Source organism: Heterodontus francisci, chromosome 19 (assembly GCF_036365525.1).
Source record: "Heterodontus francisci isolate sHetFra1 chromosome 19, sHetFra1.hap1, whole genome shotgun sequence".
Lineage (NCBI taxonomy): Eukaryota > Metazoa > Chordata > Chondrichthyes > Heterodontiformes > Heterodontidae > Heterodontus > Heterodontus francisci.
Genome location: NC_090389.1, coordinates 18807830 through 18825800, shown reverse-complemented (window position 1 = coordinate 18825800; position 17971 = coordinate 18807830). Strand labels below are relative to the sequence as shown.

The 17971-nt window shown below is 48.4% G+C and overlaps 1 protein-coding gene across 3 annotated transcripts in view; it reads left to right on the top strand.

Annotated features, from left to right (window-relative positions):
* srgap3 (SLIT-ROBO Rho GTPase activating protein 3) overlaps nt 1-17971 on the top strand; it is a 340865-nt gene that overhangs the window by 255365 nt on the left and 67529 nt on the right. For all 3 annotated transcript variants that reach the window (XM_068051424.1, XM_068051426.1, XM_068051425.1), the window contains exons 8-11: nt 4774-4875; nt 6153-6350; nt 7331-7415; nt 15678-15705. In XM_068051424.1, coding sequence (XP_067907525.1) covers nt 4774-4875; nt 6153-6350; nt 7331-7415; nt 15678-15705 — 413 coding nt within the window. The remainder of the gene's footprint in view (nt 1-4773; nt 4876-6152; nt 6351-7330; nt 7416-15677; nt 15706-17971) is intronic.

Below are 17971 nucleotides of genomic sequence, written 5' to 3'. Positions count from 1 at the left end.
ATTTTCAATCGTTTTTATTTCCACGATAACCCAATTCTGATTGGCGTGAGCCTGTGGATTTGGCCAATTGTAGCTTTCAAGACTGAGGTTGATAGATTGTTGTTGGGGAAGGGTATCACAGGGTTTGGCAAAGGAAGCTGAGGTGCAGTTAAGCCAGGATCTAACTGACGGATGAAGCAGGATCGAGAGGCCGAATGCCTTACTCCTGTTCCTACGAACTGTTCAACTGAGAAATCAGATGTACTTGGGTGACACTTCTCGGAAAGAATCTTTATTCTATAAACTGTGACTGCAACTCAGCTGCAGAGTTCCACTTCACTGCAAAGTCACGCTGTACCACAGGGACGATTCAGCTCACACTTAACCCTAGCGACGCCACAGGAGAGTTAGTTCATGGACCTGTGGTTGGGCTGCGGGGGTGCCAATGAGTCTACCAATCAGAACTGCGGAGTTGATACATGCCAATGAACACACTTGACTCCAAGCACTGCCTACTTTTGAATATGAATTTTATATCAGAGATTTGTTATTGCATATGTGACCAAGTTAGTGTGTAATATGTGAACACTTCATTGGCCATGGAATCCACCTGCAAAGAGATGTAAAGGACAGGAACCATTTAAAAGCAAAAAGGGACAAAGAAAATGAGGGTAAAACAGGCGACTGGATTGTGTTTAAAATGTTCCTGATTAGCTTGTCACTAATTGCAGTTTCTGGGATCTTGCTGTGTGCAAAATGACTGCCACATTTGCCTACGTAACAACTTGAAAGTAATTCACTGCATGCTAATGTTTCTGAGTGATGTGAACAGGTGCTGTATAAATCCAAGTCTTTCCTTCTCTTCCAAATGAACAAAGCCAAAACCATGAAATAGTTCATCCTGGAATTTGCCGTTTCCTGTAATCTTTCTGAGAGTCTGATTCAGTCCAACAGCTGCAAATGGTTTTTTACCACGGCCCAGGATAATTATCATTTTCCGTGACCTTCACTGTAAAAAATCCTTATTTGCAGCTTTCCATTTTATTAGGTACAATAATTGGTTTGATATTTTCAAACCAATGAGATTGGCCAACACAGTTGAGCTCAATCTCTTCATATATTTGGAAAAAGAAATTCTCCACTCTTTCAGTCCACACATCCTCCCCTCCATTCCCTCCACCTCAGTTTTCACTCTTCTACTCCCCACACGCTCCCTCCCCCCTTCCATCAGTATACTCTACATTACCCCTCCACCGACCAGTTTCCACTGGCTCTCTACTCACCCTTCCCCTCACACTGCCACTTTTTAGCATGCCACGTTCCCCTCACTGCGGCTCCTGGCTGCAAACTGTTGCCATTCCCGCAAAACGATCAGGAATAGTAGCAGTGGAAAGCCAGGAACAGAACAGGACGACTACAGCTGGGCGGAGCCAAGGGAGGTGCCGGGGGTCAGAATCACTGGCCAACTTCCGTAATACAGGGAATATTCGGATGCCCACTGATTTCGGTCCATTGTGTGTGAGACAGGGAGTCTTGGCAGGGCAGTCAACTGCAGGCATCATCACTAGCAAGCTCCATCAGTCCTCACCCGATATCCGCACGCACACATGCACAGTCCAGCAGGGATCTTTGGATGATCAGGAGCTGGAGCCCTGACTGTGTTTTCTCTGCCACACTGGCCACTGACTCAGCACAGACCAATGACTGAACTTGGCACGAATCAGTCCCAGTGATTTACTATCACTATCAGGTGCATTTAGTCACTGAAACCTTTGCAACCTGCCTCTTCTGTCCTAATATTTGCTTACATGGCTCTGTGCCAGATTTTGTTTAAATACGCTCCTGTGAAGTGTTTTTGGTGTTTTACTGCATTAAAGGCGCTATATAAATGCAAATTGTTGTTGTTGAAATAGGTTTTAAATTGCAATATAAATTCATAAACATAGCCAGTTTTTCTGTGATTGTACCTCTCAGATCCTAACTCTGTAATTAGGAGCAGAACAGATTGTTAAAATATTCTCAGCTGGAATATTTTATGCTTGGTGAAAGCAGGAAGTAGGCGCAGATGCTGGTTGTGTTTTATGTGCTTAATATGCTTTGATTATTAATGTTAAATATTTATAGACTGATTGTCTCACACCTGTATCTGATAGAGTGCTGTAAGTAGCACATTCACAGCAAGCTGTGCACAGCCTTGCCTGCAACTTTCCTCACCATTTTTAAATGTCAGCTTAGCACAGTGGTAACTCTTTTGCCTCTTATCAGACCTTTATCACTTTAAACCCTGATCCGGGACTTGGGTAAACAGAAAGAAAGGTTTGCTTTTCCACAGTGCCTCTCAGGATCTGAATATGTCCCAAAGTGCTTTACACTTTACACTATACTTTTGAAATGTAGTCACTATTGTAATGTAGGAAACGCAGCAGCTAATATACACACAGAAAGATCCCATAAACAGCAATAAGATAATAACCAGATAATCTGTTTTGGTGCAATTTGTTGAGGGATAACTATTACGTAGAATCCACAGCACAGAAACTGGACAGTCGGTCCAACAGGTATCTGTTGGTGTTTATCCTCTACACAAACCTCCTCCCATTCTAATTCCCTGCCCCCTGTATCCCTTTATTCCCCTCCCCCTCAGATAAACTCCAAGTCTCAATGCCCCACATGGCAGCAAGATCCACATTCTCACCATTCTCTAACTTCCCCCTAAACTCTTTACTTGACCTGGTACTGGCTTTCTTATATTTATGACCCTTGTTCTGGCCTCACCCACAACCGGAAACAGTTTTTCCACAACTACCCCATCGAACTGCTTCATGATTTACACACTATGTAAAGACTACTATGTAGTCTTCTCTTTCCCAGGCAGAAAAGCACCCCAGCAGGTCAGGCTTGAATATATAATGTGGCAGACACTTGGCTGCAGTAGTGAGTGAGTGCTGTGCTGTCAAAGGTGATGCTGTTCAGAGGTGGTGTTAAATTGAGGTTCTGTCTGCCTTCTCAAGGATGTAAAAAATGTTGAACAAGAGTGGGAGAAAGGACTGTGGAGAGAACAGTTAACACAGAATGGTGAAGGGTGGCGGCAAGTCTAGGCATAGACTGGGGAGGCGGGGGGAGTGGGAAAGGAGAGACCGTCAGCATAGACTGGGAGGAGGGGAGAGGTTCAGTACAGACATGGGGGAGAGGGAGAGGGTCAGCACGGACTTGGGGGGGGCAGGGAGAGGGTCAGGGCAGTCTTGGGGGGGGGGGGGGGAGAGGGAGAGGGTCAGGGCAGACTGGGGGGGTGGGGAGAGGGTCAGGGCAGTCTTGTTGGGGGGGGGAGAGGGTCAGGGCAGTCTTGTGGGGGGGGGGGAGGGGAAGAGGGTCAGCACAGACTTGGGGGGAGAGGGAGAGGGTCAGCACAGACTGGGGGGGGGGGAGGGTCAGGGCAGTCTTGGGGGGGGGGGGGGAGAGGGTCAGGGCAGTCTTGTTGGGGGGTGGAGAGGGAGAGGGTCAGGGCAGTCTTGTGGGGGGGGGGTAGAGGCAGAGGGTCAGGGCAGTCTTGTGGGGGGGGGGGTAGAGGCAGAGGGTCAGGGCAGTCTTGTGGGGGGGGGAAGAGAGAGGGTCAGGGCAGTCTTGGGGGGGGGGAAGGGAGACGGTCAGGGCAGTCTGGGGGGGAGAGGGTCAGGGCAGACTGGGGGGTGGAGAGGGAGAGGGTCAGGGCAGACTGGAGGGGGGGGGAGAGGGAGAGGGTCAGGGCAGACTGGGGGGGCGAGAGGGAGAGGGTCAGGGCAGTCTGGTGGGGGGGGGGAGAGGGAGAGGGTCAGGGCAGACTGGGGGGCGAGAGGGAGAGGGTCAGGGCAGTCTGGAGGGGGGGAGAGGGAGAGGGTCAGGGCAGTCTGGAGGGGGGGGGAGAGGGAGAGGGTCAGGGCAGTCTGGAGGGGGGGGAGAGGGAGAGAGTCAGGGCAGGCATGAGCATTAAATTTCAGTTGGTGCTCCAGTGTAGTAGTTTTGGAATGCGGTGCTTTTGCTGGCACTTTCTTTCAGGTCACCTGACCAATATTTGTGCCTCATGCATCGCCAAAAGCGGTTTATCCTGGCATTATTTCATTGCTGTGGGGTCTTGCTTTGCGCAATTTTGCTTCCCCGTTTCCTACATTAGGAAAGTGCTTTCCGACGTCCTGCGGTCATGAAAGGCACTTAACTACAACTTCTTTCTTTTCTTTTTCTTTCACCTGGACCAGAATTGACCCCAGAGGTGAAATAACAAATAAGTTCTGTGAAATGATTATTATCGCCCAGCTCTTCCTGGATAGTCCTTCCCAATAACGCCTCTTAACCTTTGATCGAACGGCTTGCCAAATACTTATATTCTACCCGCTCTTTACAAATGGCTGTTGCTTAAACAAACTGTCTGCAACTGGCTTCTCTATCGTGTTTAACATTCTAGTTGACCATTGCTTACAGCTGGCACCATGTTAGCGTGAGAGTGTGGGCAGAGCTCCAGGCTGGGCTGAGTTATGGGATGTTTTTCCACACCAGTTGAAGTACATTTCATACTCACCTTGTTCAGTGAGGAAAGCGTTGTCAGGCTTTAGTATTTCCTGTACTACTTTTTCTAAAAAAAACAGATGTAACAGATGTATCATGACATTCTGCTCCCAGTGCCCCAGCTGAAAGATCAGGAAACGACTCCCACCATCCCCCCCACCCCCAGCATTGACAATAGGTAATAAAATGACGTCTGCATGACTGGGGAGTCTGTGCTTAACGAGTGATGGCTCTGTGTTTCTTGTCTTACCATTGCAGGTCTGTCAGGTGAGTGCTCAGCAGCCAGTGCAAACAGAGCTTCTCATGAGATATCACCAGCTGCAGTCGCGTCTGGCCACCCTGAAGATTGAGAATGAAGAGGTGAGCCAAGACAAATGGAACTAATACGGGTAGCTTGGTAATTGGAGGACAGGATTTTGAGTTGGATTAGTTTGGGGCTCATTTTCAGGCGTAAACTGGGTGGCTGGCATGCGATATTGGTCTTCACTGGGTGAGCTGTCAGGCCTCCAAATGCAGTTCCCCTCCCTGGGGCTGTTCCATTTGGCCTGGCTGCCCCAGCAGGAGGAGGGCGGGAAGGCAGTCAACAGCAATCCACAGAAACACCGAGAAGCTGGCAGGAGTACTCCTGGTCCCTGTGGCTCCACATTAAGCTAAATATATTTTTAAAAGACAAAGGTATCTTTTTGGTGCCAGCCTCCAGCGGTCCCTTTTACGTTTGGTCCGCATGTTAAATCCAGCCCAATCCAATATGGGGTCGGACATCTTTCAGGCGTCCTTGGGACACAGCCCCGTGAATTTGGTCCTTTATGCCCCCATTGTCCATCTAGAAAATGAGTGCAACGTGATCCAATTTCTCCTCCACAATCTCCAATTCTTGGAGGGGTGCAGAGTAGAGGAATTTATCTCACTCATACAGCATATGGTGCAGCATAGCATAGCATCTGAGATACCTTGTGAGGAGCAGGGTGACATCCCCAGGCTTAAGAGTCAACCACATCGGTGTGGGACTGGAACAACATTCTCTTATTTTTTTTCGAGTATGCAGGCGATTTCTTTAAGTGCGCAGTCCCTTTAAATTTTTTTGTGCGGCTGCGCATATGGAGTAATTTAAAGGGGCCAACTTGTGCACGGACTGCGCGGGAACTTACGGGATGGCCACGCCGCTTAGAAGAAATATCGGACTGGAGTCACATGCAGGTCAGACCAGGTTAAGGTCGGCATGGGTCCTTCCCTAACGGACATTAGTGAACCATTTGGTTTTTTACAGCCTCATGGCCACTTCAAAAAGAAGCTAGATATACATATCAGGGGAATGGGATTGGTGGTTCATACGAGGTTATCAATATGGGCAAAGGTGACCAAATAATCCATGGGGGGTAATGTCTTTTGTGGTGCAGTGGCATAGGGGGAGGTAATGTAGTCTAGGGGTAAGCAGTGCAGGGATGATTAGTGAAGATAGTGATGGATGAATATTCAGGGTTCTCCTTGATTACATTTGGGGAATCAAGGAGTATTAATTGTGGAAGATCTCTGAAGACATTAAATGGGTGGAGTAGAGTCCATAATAGGGTGAAGGAGAGGGCTTGATGGGCCTTTTCTTGATCCTCATTGTCTTATGTTCATGAACTTGCCTCTAGGTCAGGAAGACACTGGATGCCACCATGCAAACACTGCAAGACATGCTAACTGTGGAGGACTTTGATGTGTCTGACGCATTCCATCACAGTCGATCTACTGAATCAGTCAAATCTGTTGCCTCTGAGACCTACATGAGCAAACTTAACATCGCGAAGAGGAGAGCCAACCAACAGGAAACAGAGATATTCTACTTCACAGTAAGACCTCTTCTTGAGGTTAAAGAAAAGATCAGTACCCTTAATTCTGGGAGTTAGGGATGTGTCATACAGTACAGTTAAAGGTTACTGGTTTGACTGTGCTGTATGACACATCGAGTGTCAGCTGTTGCTCAGTGGGTAGCGTCCCTCACCTTTCAGTCAGGAGGTTGTGGGTTTGTATCACTCCAGAGACCTGATGACAAAATCTGGGCTGACATTTCAGTGCAGTACTGAGGGAGTGTTGCATTGTCGGAGGTGCTACCTTTTGGATGAGATATTAAACCCTGGCCTCTCGGGTGGATGTAAAAAGTCCCAGCGCATTTTTAGAAGAAGAGTGTGTGGGTGGGGGTTCTCCCTGTTGTTCTGAGCAACATTTATCCCTCAAACAACATCTCTGAAACAGTCAAATGTGTCATTCCTGTTTACGGGACCTTGCTGTGCACACATTAACTGTCACATTTTCTAAACTACAGCAAAGCTGGAACGGGTCCATTTGTGGGTATCAGGTGGGGGACAGGCTCAGGCCCAGGCTCGACTGTGGTAGCCTACACACGGTTAATCATTGTTGATGCCCATTTGGGCGAGGGACTGGTGAGCTTAGGTCACCCGTGGAACTGCACTCTGGCATAAATCTGCACCTATGGGAAAAGTACTGGGAGATGGGCGCAAGGAGAAAAAGTACAGCCAGCTCAGTGACAATCACCATGGGGGTTCTGGTTATTACTCATAGTGCAATTCTACTAAAAATGTGCAGGGCTATGGGGAAGGAGCAAGGGAGAGTGGGACTAATTGGATAACTCTTTCTAATAACCTGGCATGGGCAGGATGGGCTGAATGGCTTCCGATGCTGTATGTGCAGCAGAATGGCTGGACAAAACTGGTCTTTGCCTTCCCATCAATTCGGCATATTTGAACAATCATATGATTGAACCTTTTAACTGACTAATAAATTTTTAATACATGCCTTGTTTCTCTTTCAGAAATTTAAGGAATATTTGAATGGAAGTAACCTGATCACAAAGCTTCAGGCCAAGCATGACCTACTAAAGCAAACTCTGGGGGAAGGTGAGTCAAGCTTGAAAGTGCTCCATTTTCTGTGAGCTTGTTCAGGGTGCGATCTCCAAATTTGCTATAATTGGAGACATCAAGTATAAAGCAGAGTTTTTCACCAGTTTTACTAAGGGCTACATTCCCAACCAAAGTCTGGAGCTTTGGGCCATTGTCAAGAATACTGCATCATGGACCTGCAGTTCTGTAGGACCAAGGCTGTTGTATTCCTCTCAATGTCTGTACAGAAGTGGGAGGGGAGCTTCCCTGTAGCTTTCCTTTGATTAGTTTCATTAGCAAGCAGGAAATCTCACCTCAGTCAATATCTCTTAGCCAGGAAGACAGAGGCCCGGAAACTCATGTCATAAGGAGTCTCTCAGGATTGACAGGTGAAGGGGAGGTGGGCTGCAATTGGTCAGCACGCAATATAATGAATACCACTGTTGTTGCGTTTGGTGATGTGCATACAGTTCCTCTACCTGTTAACTAAATATCACTTAGATGGATATCATTCCATATCTTCTCCTTTTCCCTCAGGAATTAACAAGTATTTAGCCAATTTTTTTTGTAATATAAGCAAGAAATGCTGGAAATACTCAGCAGGTCTGGCAGCATCTGTGGAGAGAGAAGCAGAGTAAACGTTTCAGGTCAATAACCCCTCATCAGAACTGGCAAAGCCAGAAATGTAATCGGTTTTAAGTAAGTAAAGAGGGGGTGGGGCAAGGGATAACAAAAGAGAAGGTGTTGATAGGACAAGTTCACAGAGATTAACTGACCAGAAGGTCACGGAGCAAAGGCAAACGGTATGTTAATGGTGTGGTGAAAGACAAAGCGTTAGGATAGAGAGGGTGTTAACTGACAGAAAACTGAACAGCCCTGGCCCCAAGCACAAACAGGGAAAAAACAGTGGGTAGGCACAGCAGAAAGTTTGTTTCTAAATAGAGTCAAGATGGAAGAAAGCAATTCACTGGGGCAGGAACAGGCTGAAATGATGGGTCGACCAGGACAGTTCTTTTTTGTGGATCTTAGGAAGATCTTGGGAGTTCTCCTGGTGTCCTGCCAACTTTTATCTTTCACACAACATAATACGGATTATCTGGTCATCTGTTTCATTGCTGTTTGTGGGACCTTGCTGTGTTTTCCTGCAAAAACAACAGAACCTACACTTCAGAAATAATCTATTGACTGAAAAACACTTTTGGGACTTTCTGAGGATATTAAAGGTGCAATATAAATACAAGATCTTTCTTTCTCTGGCAAAGTTTGTGGAATAATTGACATCTCGCGGCTGCTTGTAATGGTCCTAGACGAAATGAGTTTCAGTTAGACTTGGGTTCATTGGTCAAATTGCTGCCAACTGCTGATCACACTCCAAGAGGCTACAAAATGGCTGATGGGAAATCGCAAATGAGACACTGGTGCAGCAGGGACACTTTTGAGATTGGGGCTGAGTGACATTGAGGGCAGTTGGAGCAGCACACGGAGAGCTTTATGCTGCATAAACATAGCAAAGGATCTGTACATTATGTGGGAGTGGGCTTTGCACTGTACTTAACCTGTGCTGTACCTAGCCTTGGAACGTTAAATGCATCCAATAGAAGTTCACCTTCATTGGGTGCTAGATGGGACAGTGTAGAGGGAGCTTTACTCTGTGTCTAACCCCATTTTTTTAAATATTTTTTTCCTTAATCTGTAACTAACCCTTTTTTTTATTTTTATAAGGTGGCCTTTATTCCCGAGGCCTCTTTTATGTATTTTATGTCAAGGGGGCCTTTACTCCTCAGGCCCCCCCTTATATACATTTTATAAAATAACTATTAAAATTGAATAAATAAAACAAAAACTCATTAAAATAGCATTGTCTGCATCTATGATGCACTCCAGCCCTTGCGGTGCCCACCGGTCGCAGAAGGCCTCAAGTGAACCGAGGATGCTGCATGCTCCTTCTCCAGGGACACCCAGGTGTGAATGTAACCTTGGAACAGGGGCAGGCAATCAGGGCAGACGGACCCCCCCAACGGCTCACAGCCTGGAGCTGTGAATTGCCACCTTGACCAGGCCCAGGAGCAGACCGATGAGGAGATCCTCCTCCCGGCCCACGCTGCTCCGCACCGGGTGCCAAAGATCAGGAACATGGGGCTGAAGTGCAACCAAAACTTGAGGAGCAGCCCCTTTTAAATACTCGAAGAGCGGCTGCAACCTCGCCCACTCCATATATACATCGAACACGGACTCATCCGTGTTGAGGTTAGGGATAGATGTTTGATTACTCTAGGTCAAGTCGGCATAAGGAGGGAGGAAGTGTTGGGTATTCTAAAAGGCATTAAGGTGGACAAGTCCCCAGGTCCGGATGGGATCTATCCCAGGTTACTGAGAGAAGCGAGAGAGGAAATAGCTGGGGCCTTAACAGATATCTTTGCAGCATCCTTAAACACGGGTGAGGTCCCGGAGGACTGGAGAATTGCTAATGTTGTCCCCTTGTTTAAGAAGGGTAGCAGGGATAATCCAGGTAATTATAGACCGGTGAGCCTGACGTCAGTGGTAGGGAAGCTGCTGGAGAAGATACTGAGGGATAGGATCTATTCCCATTTGGAAGAAAATGGGCTTATCAGTGATAGGCAACATGGTTTTGTGCAGGGAAGGTCATGTCTTACCAACTAAATAGAATTCTTTGAGGAAGTGACAAAGTTGATTGATGAGGGAAGGGCTGTAGATGTCATATACATGGACTTCATTAAGGCGTTTGATAAGGTTTCCCATGGCAGGTTGATGGAGAAAGTGAAGTCGCATGGGGTCCAGGGTGTACTAGCTAGATGGATAAAGAACTGGCTGGGCAACAGGAGACAGAGAGTAGCAGTGGAAGGGAGTTTCTCAAAATGGAGACGTGTGACCAGTGGTGTTCCACAGGGATCCGTGCTGGGACCACTGTTGTTTGTGATATACATAAATGATTTGGAGGAAAGTATAGGTGGTCTGATTAGCAAGTTTGCAAACGACACTCAGATTGGTGGAGTAGCAGATAGTGAAGGGGACTGTCAGAGAATACAGCAGAATATAGATAGATTGGAGATTTGGGCAGAGAAATGGCAGATGGAGTTCAATCAGGGCAAATGCGAGGTGATGCATTTTGGAAGATCCAATTCAAGGGTGAACTATACAATAAATGGAAAAGTACTGGGGAAAATTGATGTACAGAGAGATTTGGGTGTTCAGGTCCATTGTTCCCTGAAGGTGGCAACGCAGGTCAATAGAGTGGTCAAGAAGGCATACGGCATGCTTTCCTTCATCGGACGGGGTATTGAGTACAAGAGTTGGCAGGTCATGTTACAGTTGTATAGGACTTTGGTTCGGCCACATTTGGAATACTGCGTGCAGTTCTGGTCGCCACATTACCAAAAGGATGTAGATGCTTTGGAGAGGGTGCAGAGGAGGTTCCCCAGGATGTTGCCTGGTATGGAGGTCGCTAGCTATGAAGAGAGGTTGAGTAGATTAGGATTATTTTCATTAGAAAGACGGAGGTTGAGGGGGGACCTGATTGAGGTGTACAAAATCATGAGAGGTATAGACAGGGTGGATAGCAAGAAGCTTTTTCCCAGAGTGGGGGATTCAATTACTAGGGGTCACGAGTTCAAAGTGAGAAGGGAAAAGTTTTGGGGGGATATGCATGGAATGTTCTTTACGCAGAGGGTGGTGGGTGCCTGGAACGCGTTGCCATCAGAGGTGGTAGACGCGGGCACGATAGCGTCTTTTAAGATGTATCTAGACAGATACATGAATGGGCAGGAAGCAAAGAGATACAGACCCTTAGAAAATAGGCGACAGGTTTAGATAGAGGATCTGGATCGGCGCAGGCTTGGAGGGCCGAAGGGCCTGTTCCTGTGCTGTAATTTTCTTTGTTCTTTGTTCTTTGTTCTTTGTTCAAACCGCAGAAATTACAGGCGGCCTGGGAGTCCGTGAACCTACTTAAAAGTCTATTGCACGGGACTACCCTGTGCAGCATCCTCCACCTCAAGTTCCCGATGTAAAGGGGGAGGACCCCAGCGTAGATAGACCCCCACAGGGGTTTCCCCTTGCCGCCAGATGGCAACACAGACTGCCACAGTGTCCGGGCAGTGGGCAAGGAAGTGGACAGTGTACAGGAACAGCCCAGACAAAAAAAACCTCTGCGCTGTGTGGAATGGCACAGAAGGCATTTCTGAAGAGGCGGCTCAGGTTGTGCAAGACTGGCTTCCGAGGAGGGTTTCAGGGCCTGGGTCCGATCAGCAGTTCCGGCTGAGCGGGGGTTGGCTCGGCCCCATTCCATCCGGATCCGTGACAGAGGATCCGTCACCATCCAGCAGCTCAACGAGCTGTTTACAGACCCCCGCCATTTTTCCAGCGAGTAGAAGTATGAGACGTGGTCCAAATCTTCCAGAATCTGGATCTGTGACCTCACGTACACGCCTTGGGACCCTACGAGCTGCATGTCTCTCAGTGCGCCCTTCTCTTTGTATGCCTGCCACAGGGCCGAGTTCTGTGACAGCCTGACCGAGACAGGACTCCAGGTTGAGCACCTCCCTCTCCAGGTGCCCGATCTCGGCTTCCTGCCTCTTGGTCAACTCCTTTGCGTTCTCTTGAGAAAAGGCATGAATGTGAGCCTTACCCACATCCCACCATAGCCTCAAGGAGGGGAAGCCCCCCTGCTTCCTTCTCCAGTCAGCCCAGAATCAACAGAACGAGTCCTGGAATCACTCGTCCTCCAGCAACCAGTTGTTAAAGTGCTGGTACACAGAGGCAGCCTGCGTGTGGAGCAGCGTGAACTCCACCCACACAAGGTGCTGGTACAAGCACAGCACCAGCCACATGGAGGTCGCCTAGACGTGGGATTAGTACGCCTGCGAAATGTAGAGGTGGTCGATTCGGGATCCTCCTCCTCCAGACCTCCACGTGAAGGCGCTGGAGTTGGGATGGAGATTCCGCCAGACGTCCACCAAGTTGAGGGAGCTAATCAGTTCCCTCAACTTCTGCACCAACGCTTGGCCGCGCTGGGGACCAGAGTGATCCCTCACCTTAAGCGTAAAGTTAAAATCCCCCCGAGGATGGTGCTGTATCGAGCTCAAGAGAGTGGACACTTCTTTAAAGAAGCGCACTTGCAACGCGCTGCGCCTGGGCGCGTACACGTTCACAAAGGCGGCAGTAACAGGTGGCTGAGAGGATTGACCCTCACAAGTCCCACCCCCACCCAGGACACCCGACGCAGTGACAGATAGAGTATTGTCTCCTAGGGAGGTCCACAGGTCCACCACCACAGGAGGTTTCTCTCCCCCTTCCCTGGAAGTTACCAAATTTACAGGGGCTTCCTCCTCCTCTCCATCTTGATGAATAGAGGGCTCCCACTCAGGGCTTGAGGCTCTGGTGGTGCCGGTGGTGGGGGATGCCCAAGAACGTGTACTAGGAGACAGACCCTGTTCTTCAAGGCCCTCTTCAGAGAAGGGGTACCGCCTCCTATTATTCCGGGAAGTGGTGCAGAAGCTCAGAGACCTCCATCTCCGTAGAAGTCTCTGCTTCTACCTCTGCACCCCCTTACCCAGATTCCTTGAGCCTGAGTTCAGTCACGGGGCAGTTGAGCTCCCCAGGATCAGGCCTGGGGCTGAGCTAAGGCTCAGGTTGTTTCTCCGTGTCCAGGTGGCGTGCCTCTTGATGTCTCGTCTTGCCTCCAGAACAGCCTGAGTGGTGGCTGCTGCAGATGTAGGGGGAGGTGCGGCGGTGCCACCCTGGACTGCTGAGGTGGAGTTGGCGGCCAGGATGTTGGGACAGCTCTTACTAACATGCCCCACCACCTCACAGGCATGGCACTGTGTCCTGTTCAAGGTCCAAAAGACGCAAAAGGCCAATCTAAGGAGCTCCACATTGAAGTGGCGCTCCATGACTTCCTCCTGTGCCAGCTGCATAAGTAGCTGGCGGCTGTTCTCCTGAAGACCAAGCGAGATTCGGGTAATCCCTGACCACACCTCCCCCAATGTTACAGATGGGAGAGGAGGAGCTCACTGGGAATGAAGGGCGGGATATTGGAGGGTCCACTGGCAGGAAGTTTGCGGACGACACAAAGGTTGGTGGAGTTGCGGATAGTGATGAGGATTGTTAGAGGACACAGCAGGATATAGATCGGTTGGAGACTTGGGCAGAGAAATGGCAGATGGAGTTTAATCCGGACAAATGTGAGGTAATGCATTTTGGAAGGTCTAATGCAGGTGGGAAGTATACAGTAAATGGCAGAACCCTTAGGAGTATTGAGGCAGAGAGATCTGGGCGTACAGGTCCACAGGTCACTGAAAATGGCAACGCAGGTGGATAAGGTAGTCAAGAAGGCATACGGCATGCTTGCCTTCATCGGTTGGGGCATACAGTATAAAAATTGGCAAGTCATGCTGCAGCTGTACAGAACTTTAGTTAGGCCACACTTAGAATATTGTGTGCAATTCTGGTCGCCACACTACCAGAAGGACGTGGAGGCTTTGGAGAGGGTACAGAAGAGGTTTACCAGGATGTTGCCTGGTCTGGAGGGCATTAGCTATGAGGAGAGGTTGGATAAACTCGGATTGTTTTCACTGGAACGACGGAGGTGGAGGGGCGACATGATAGGGGTTTACAAAGTTATGAGTGGCATGGACAGAGTGGATAGTCAGAAGCTTTTTCCCAGGGTGGAAGAGTCAGTTACTAGGGGACAGAGGTTTAAGGTGAGAGGGGCAAAGTTTAGAGGGGATGTGCGAGGCAAGTTCTTTACACAGAGGGTGGTGAGTGCCTGGAACTTGCTGCCAGGGGAGGTGGTGGAAGAAGGTACGATAGCGACGTTTAAGAGGCATCTTGAGAAATACATGAATAGGATGGGAATAGAGGGATACGGTCCCCGGAAGTGCAGAAGGTTTTAGTTTAGACAGGCATCAAGATCGGCGCAGGCTTGGAGGGCTGAATGGCCTGTTCCTGTGCTGTACTGTTCTTTGTTCTTTGAAGGTTCCATCCATGGTGAGTCACTTGCTCAGGACCAGGGACACTGCCCGCTCAGTTTTCAGGAAAATAACAGCCTTTCCATACATTTTTGAGGCTGTGACAATGGCCGAGGGGCCGACAACCTCAGCCATTGCCTTTTTGCAAGCCTTGATAGTCATAGTCGGGTGGGTAACTTCACCCCATGCTTTGCTACTAAGAGCCTGAATGGTGAAGGGGCCACAAGAGTGGCTGCAGCTTAGGAAGGCCCCGCCACTGGAGAGAAGGGAGAAGTCATGAGGCAGAAGAGTCACACCCATCATTTGTTGAACAACAATTAGTGGATATATTAAATTTGTCACACAAATACTTGTGGGGATTATGGCAAAGGGGGAGAGGCTGAGGTAGAGGAAGGCCAGGAGGAATCTGTCTTAAAGATACATAAATCCAGAGCAGTCTTTTCGATGGTCTTCCAGTTGGTGGTGGGATGTCTTCACTTGGGACAGCTCCTCCTCTGATGGTATGAGAGGAAAAAGTCTCTTTACCCTGGCAGCCTCAGCTGTCCCAGGCCAGGTTGTTGGGGCGGGGAGGGAGCTCCCTATTCAAGGTGTCAAACAACACAGGATCGCCCTATTGAAACAACAGCCCCAGCCTAGGTCTTCTGATGTCTCCCCTGCCGCCCCCAAACAATCAATAAAAATGACTTCAAAACAAACTTAAAGAGCTTTCAGTTCTTACAGATTCCTGTTGTCTTTCTTTGTTCTTAAAATAAGTGGAAAAAAACTTCCTTTCAGTCTCTGTCTCTCCCTGCTTGCAGCAGTTACACAGCCTCAACAGTCAGCTGAACCTCATTGCTGCACTCAGCAGTTCCAATCAGCCAGCAGCCAATCCAGTGCTATACCTGTCCCAGGAGTGTTTGATGGAACAGTGTTGAGGGAGCTTTGCTGTGTCTGCCCATGTTGTATCTGCTGAGAGAGTATTTGATGAGATAGTGCAGAGGGAACTTAGTTAGATTAGGTTTTGATTGTTCTAACAAAGAGCCAGCACAGACACAATGGGCTAAATTGCCTCCATGTGTGTAAATTTCTATGCATGTCCCAATTTTGGAAACAAAAATCGGGAGAGCTGTTTAACAGGTGACTGAGCTGAATTTGTGCAATTTACACTATTGCAAAATTACCCACAATGTTTCTTAAAATTACCTAAAGAGATTTTTGGAGCACCAGTTCATGTCTCCCTGTGTATTCATTGTTGAGGTGTTGAGAAAGCAGTCACTGATTTTTTTTTTCTAAGCTGTGATGTCTTTTTCCCTTTCAGGTGAGAAGGCCGAGTGTGGTACTTCAAGGTAGGACCCCAGCATTCCCTCTCTTTAATCAGTGTAGATCCAAGCAATATCTGACCAGAGTTTCACACAGGTTCTCCAGTGAAAGCTCAACCAGTTGACACTGAAGTTTTGACTTCTCCGACCTGGCTCTGCTGGCTTGCTCCATTAGTGTTAAACTTAGCTCCTCACCTTTTAGAAACCTCCATGAATGCTACTTGTTTGACTCCTTGGTTCCTTCAGCAGAAAGAGGAAGTTGTCACATGCTATAATATGGAGGGACCCCCTTGCCCCCAACCCTCTCCTCCTCCAGTGGGTCTGGCGGAACAGGGACAATGTCAATGGAGGCTCGGAATGAAACTGTGGGATGCAGTAAACAATAATCCACACATGTAACATGCCAGCCTGGCATATTGGCAGTGACTAAATATTGAAGCCGCCTCCTTCATCTTGAGCTGTTAATTACCCGCTTTTACATCATTCTTCTTTAATTAAATAAAGTAATTTCTATCTCTGAATGGCGAAGACGTGTTTCAGGCACTTGCTGCTTCCACTCGGCTGTTCTGACGTGTGTAATTGTTTGAGTCACTTGTTTCCTTTGTTCTGACTGTAAATCCAGCAGTGTCTTGTCTAACCTCCCCCTCTTCACCTCCCACCCCCAATAAATATAAGGCAGTCTCCCCTTCAGCCTATTGGGGGGAAAGCTAAACAATCGCATTTGTCTAACACAGGAAACCATTTCCCCATCATTTTTTAACCAGTTCAGACCAAGTTTGCCATTCCTGTGCTTTAATGCGTTATCAGTAAGAGCGCTATTTATAGATTAACAACTCCTCCCTTCCCACCCACCTCCGCCCCCCCCCCCCCCCCCCATCATATCGAGCCCCATGCTCACTCCCTGCCCAGACATTGTTAAGTTGCTGGCCTGCCTCTGCTCTCCCACCAAGCAGCCATTCTCCATTGGCTCAACCATAAGGACCGTCACAGCCAAGCCCAATCACATCGTCCTCTGATGTTTGCACGCATGGTCGCTTTGCAGTAGGAGGTCACAGCATTGTGACCAGGAACAAGCACTGTTAATGGAACAGCAAATCCGGCTGGGGGGAGAGTGTAAAACAGACAGCCAATCCACTATCGTCCATTTGTGCTAGTGCCTTAGACCGATTTAGCTCCTCCCTCCCCTACCCTGTGTCTGCCGCACCTTTATATCCCACAGCTGCCCCTAACTCCATCAACCCCAGTCGCCCCTACATCCATGCCTTACAGCTCCCTATTTCCCAGTCTAAATCTATAAACACAAGAGCCCTCATCTCTATATAATATGAGCATCTTCTATCTCTATATCTCAAGGCTTCCACCTATTTGTATAGCCTATAGGGGGAAGACGTGAGATAAAAATTGTGGGGGGAGGGTGCAATTATGGGGTGGCCCCTAAGGCCCCCACAATTCTAAATCCCACAGGAGCCTCCTCACTCCCTATCCAAGACTGTCCGGTAACTCTGTGGACATAGCCACCACATCTCTATATCCCAGGGCTGCCTCTTAACCTTGCATCTCACAGCTGTTTCAGCATCAAGAGGGCAGTTCATTCAGATGCATCATGAACGCCCACTAAATACAGGCCCCGAAAAAATTTCCACAAACCGGTATTTCAGCAATGACAGCTAATCAATGAAGCAACTCGTAAAATGACCAGGGCCGGTAGATCATGCTGCAGAGTATTACTGAAATGGAGGGATGTCACTCAGACCTGATCATTACTCCCCATTCACATATAGATTGACCAATATTTCCCGGCCTGAATCCAACAGGGAGCAAGCATTTGAAAAGTTACCAAGCGTGTATAAACAGGATAGCTGACAGGTCCCAGTTGACATTTCTCTCACTGGAGTACTCGTGTTGAAATGCTCCAGATGTTGACAGATGTACTGATTGCTGAGGAGCTACTATTGGTTAGGGTGTGCGCTTAGTAAGTATTGTTATATTGGGGATGAGTGATACTTAACACGCATTGAGGTGACAGCTGGGTGGGATTCCAGAACAAACTATCCTTCTTTTATATCTAGTCGCACCATCGTGAATATCCCAACTTACATCCATCGGGGGCCGGGAACAGAACGAAGGCTCGGCAACTGCTGCTGCCTGCCAGTCTCGGTGTATAGTGTGTCACTACCGGTGACCATCCCTGTGGTGTTGCCACTGAGTGCCGAATTAGAGGCACACTTGTGCTGTGCATTTTGACTTGGTGTCCAGCTGCTGCCTCTCTAACCAACACCAGCCCAGCTCAGCC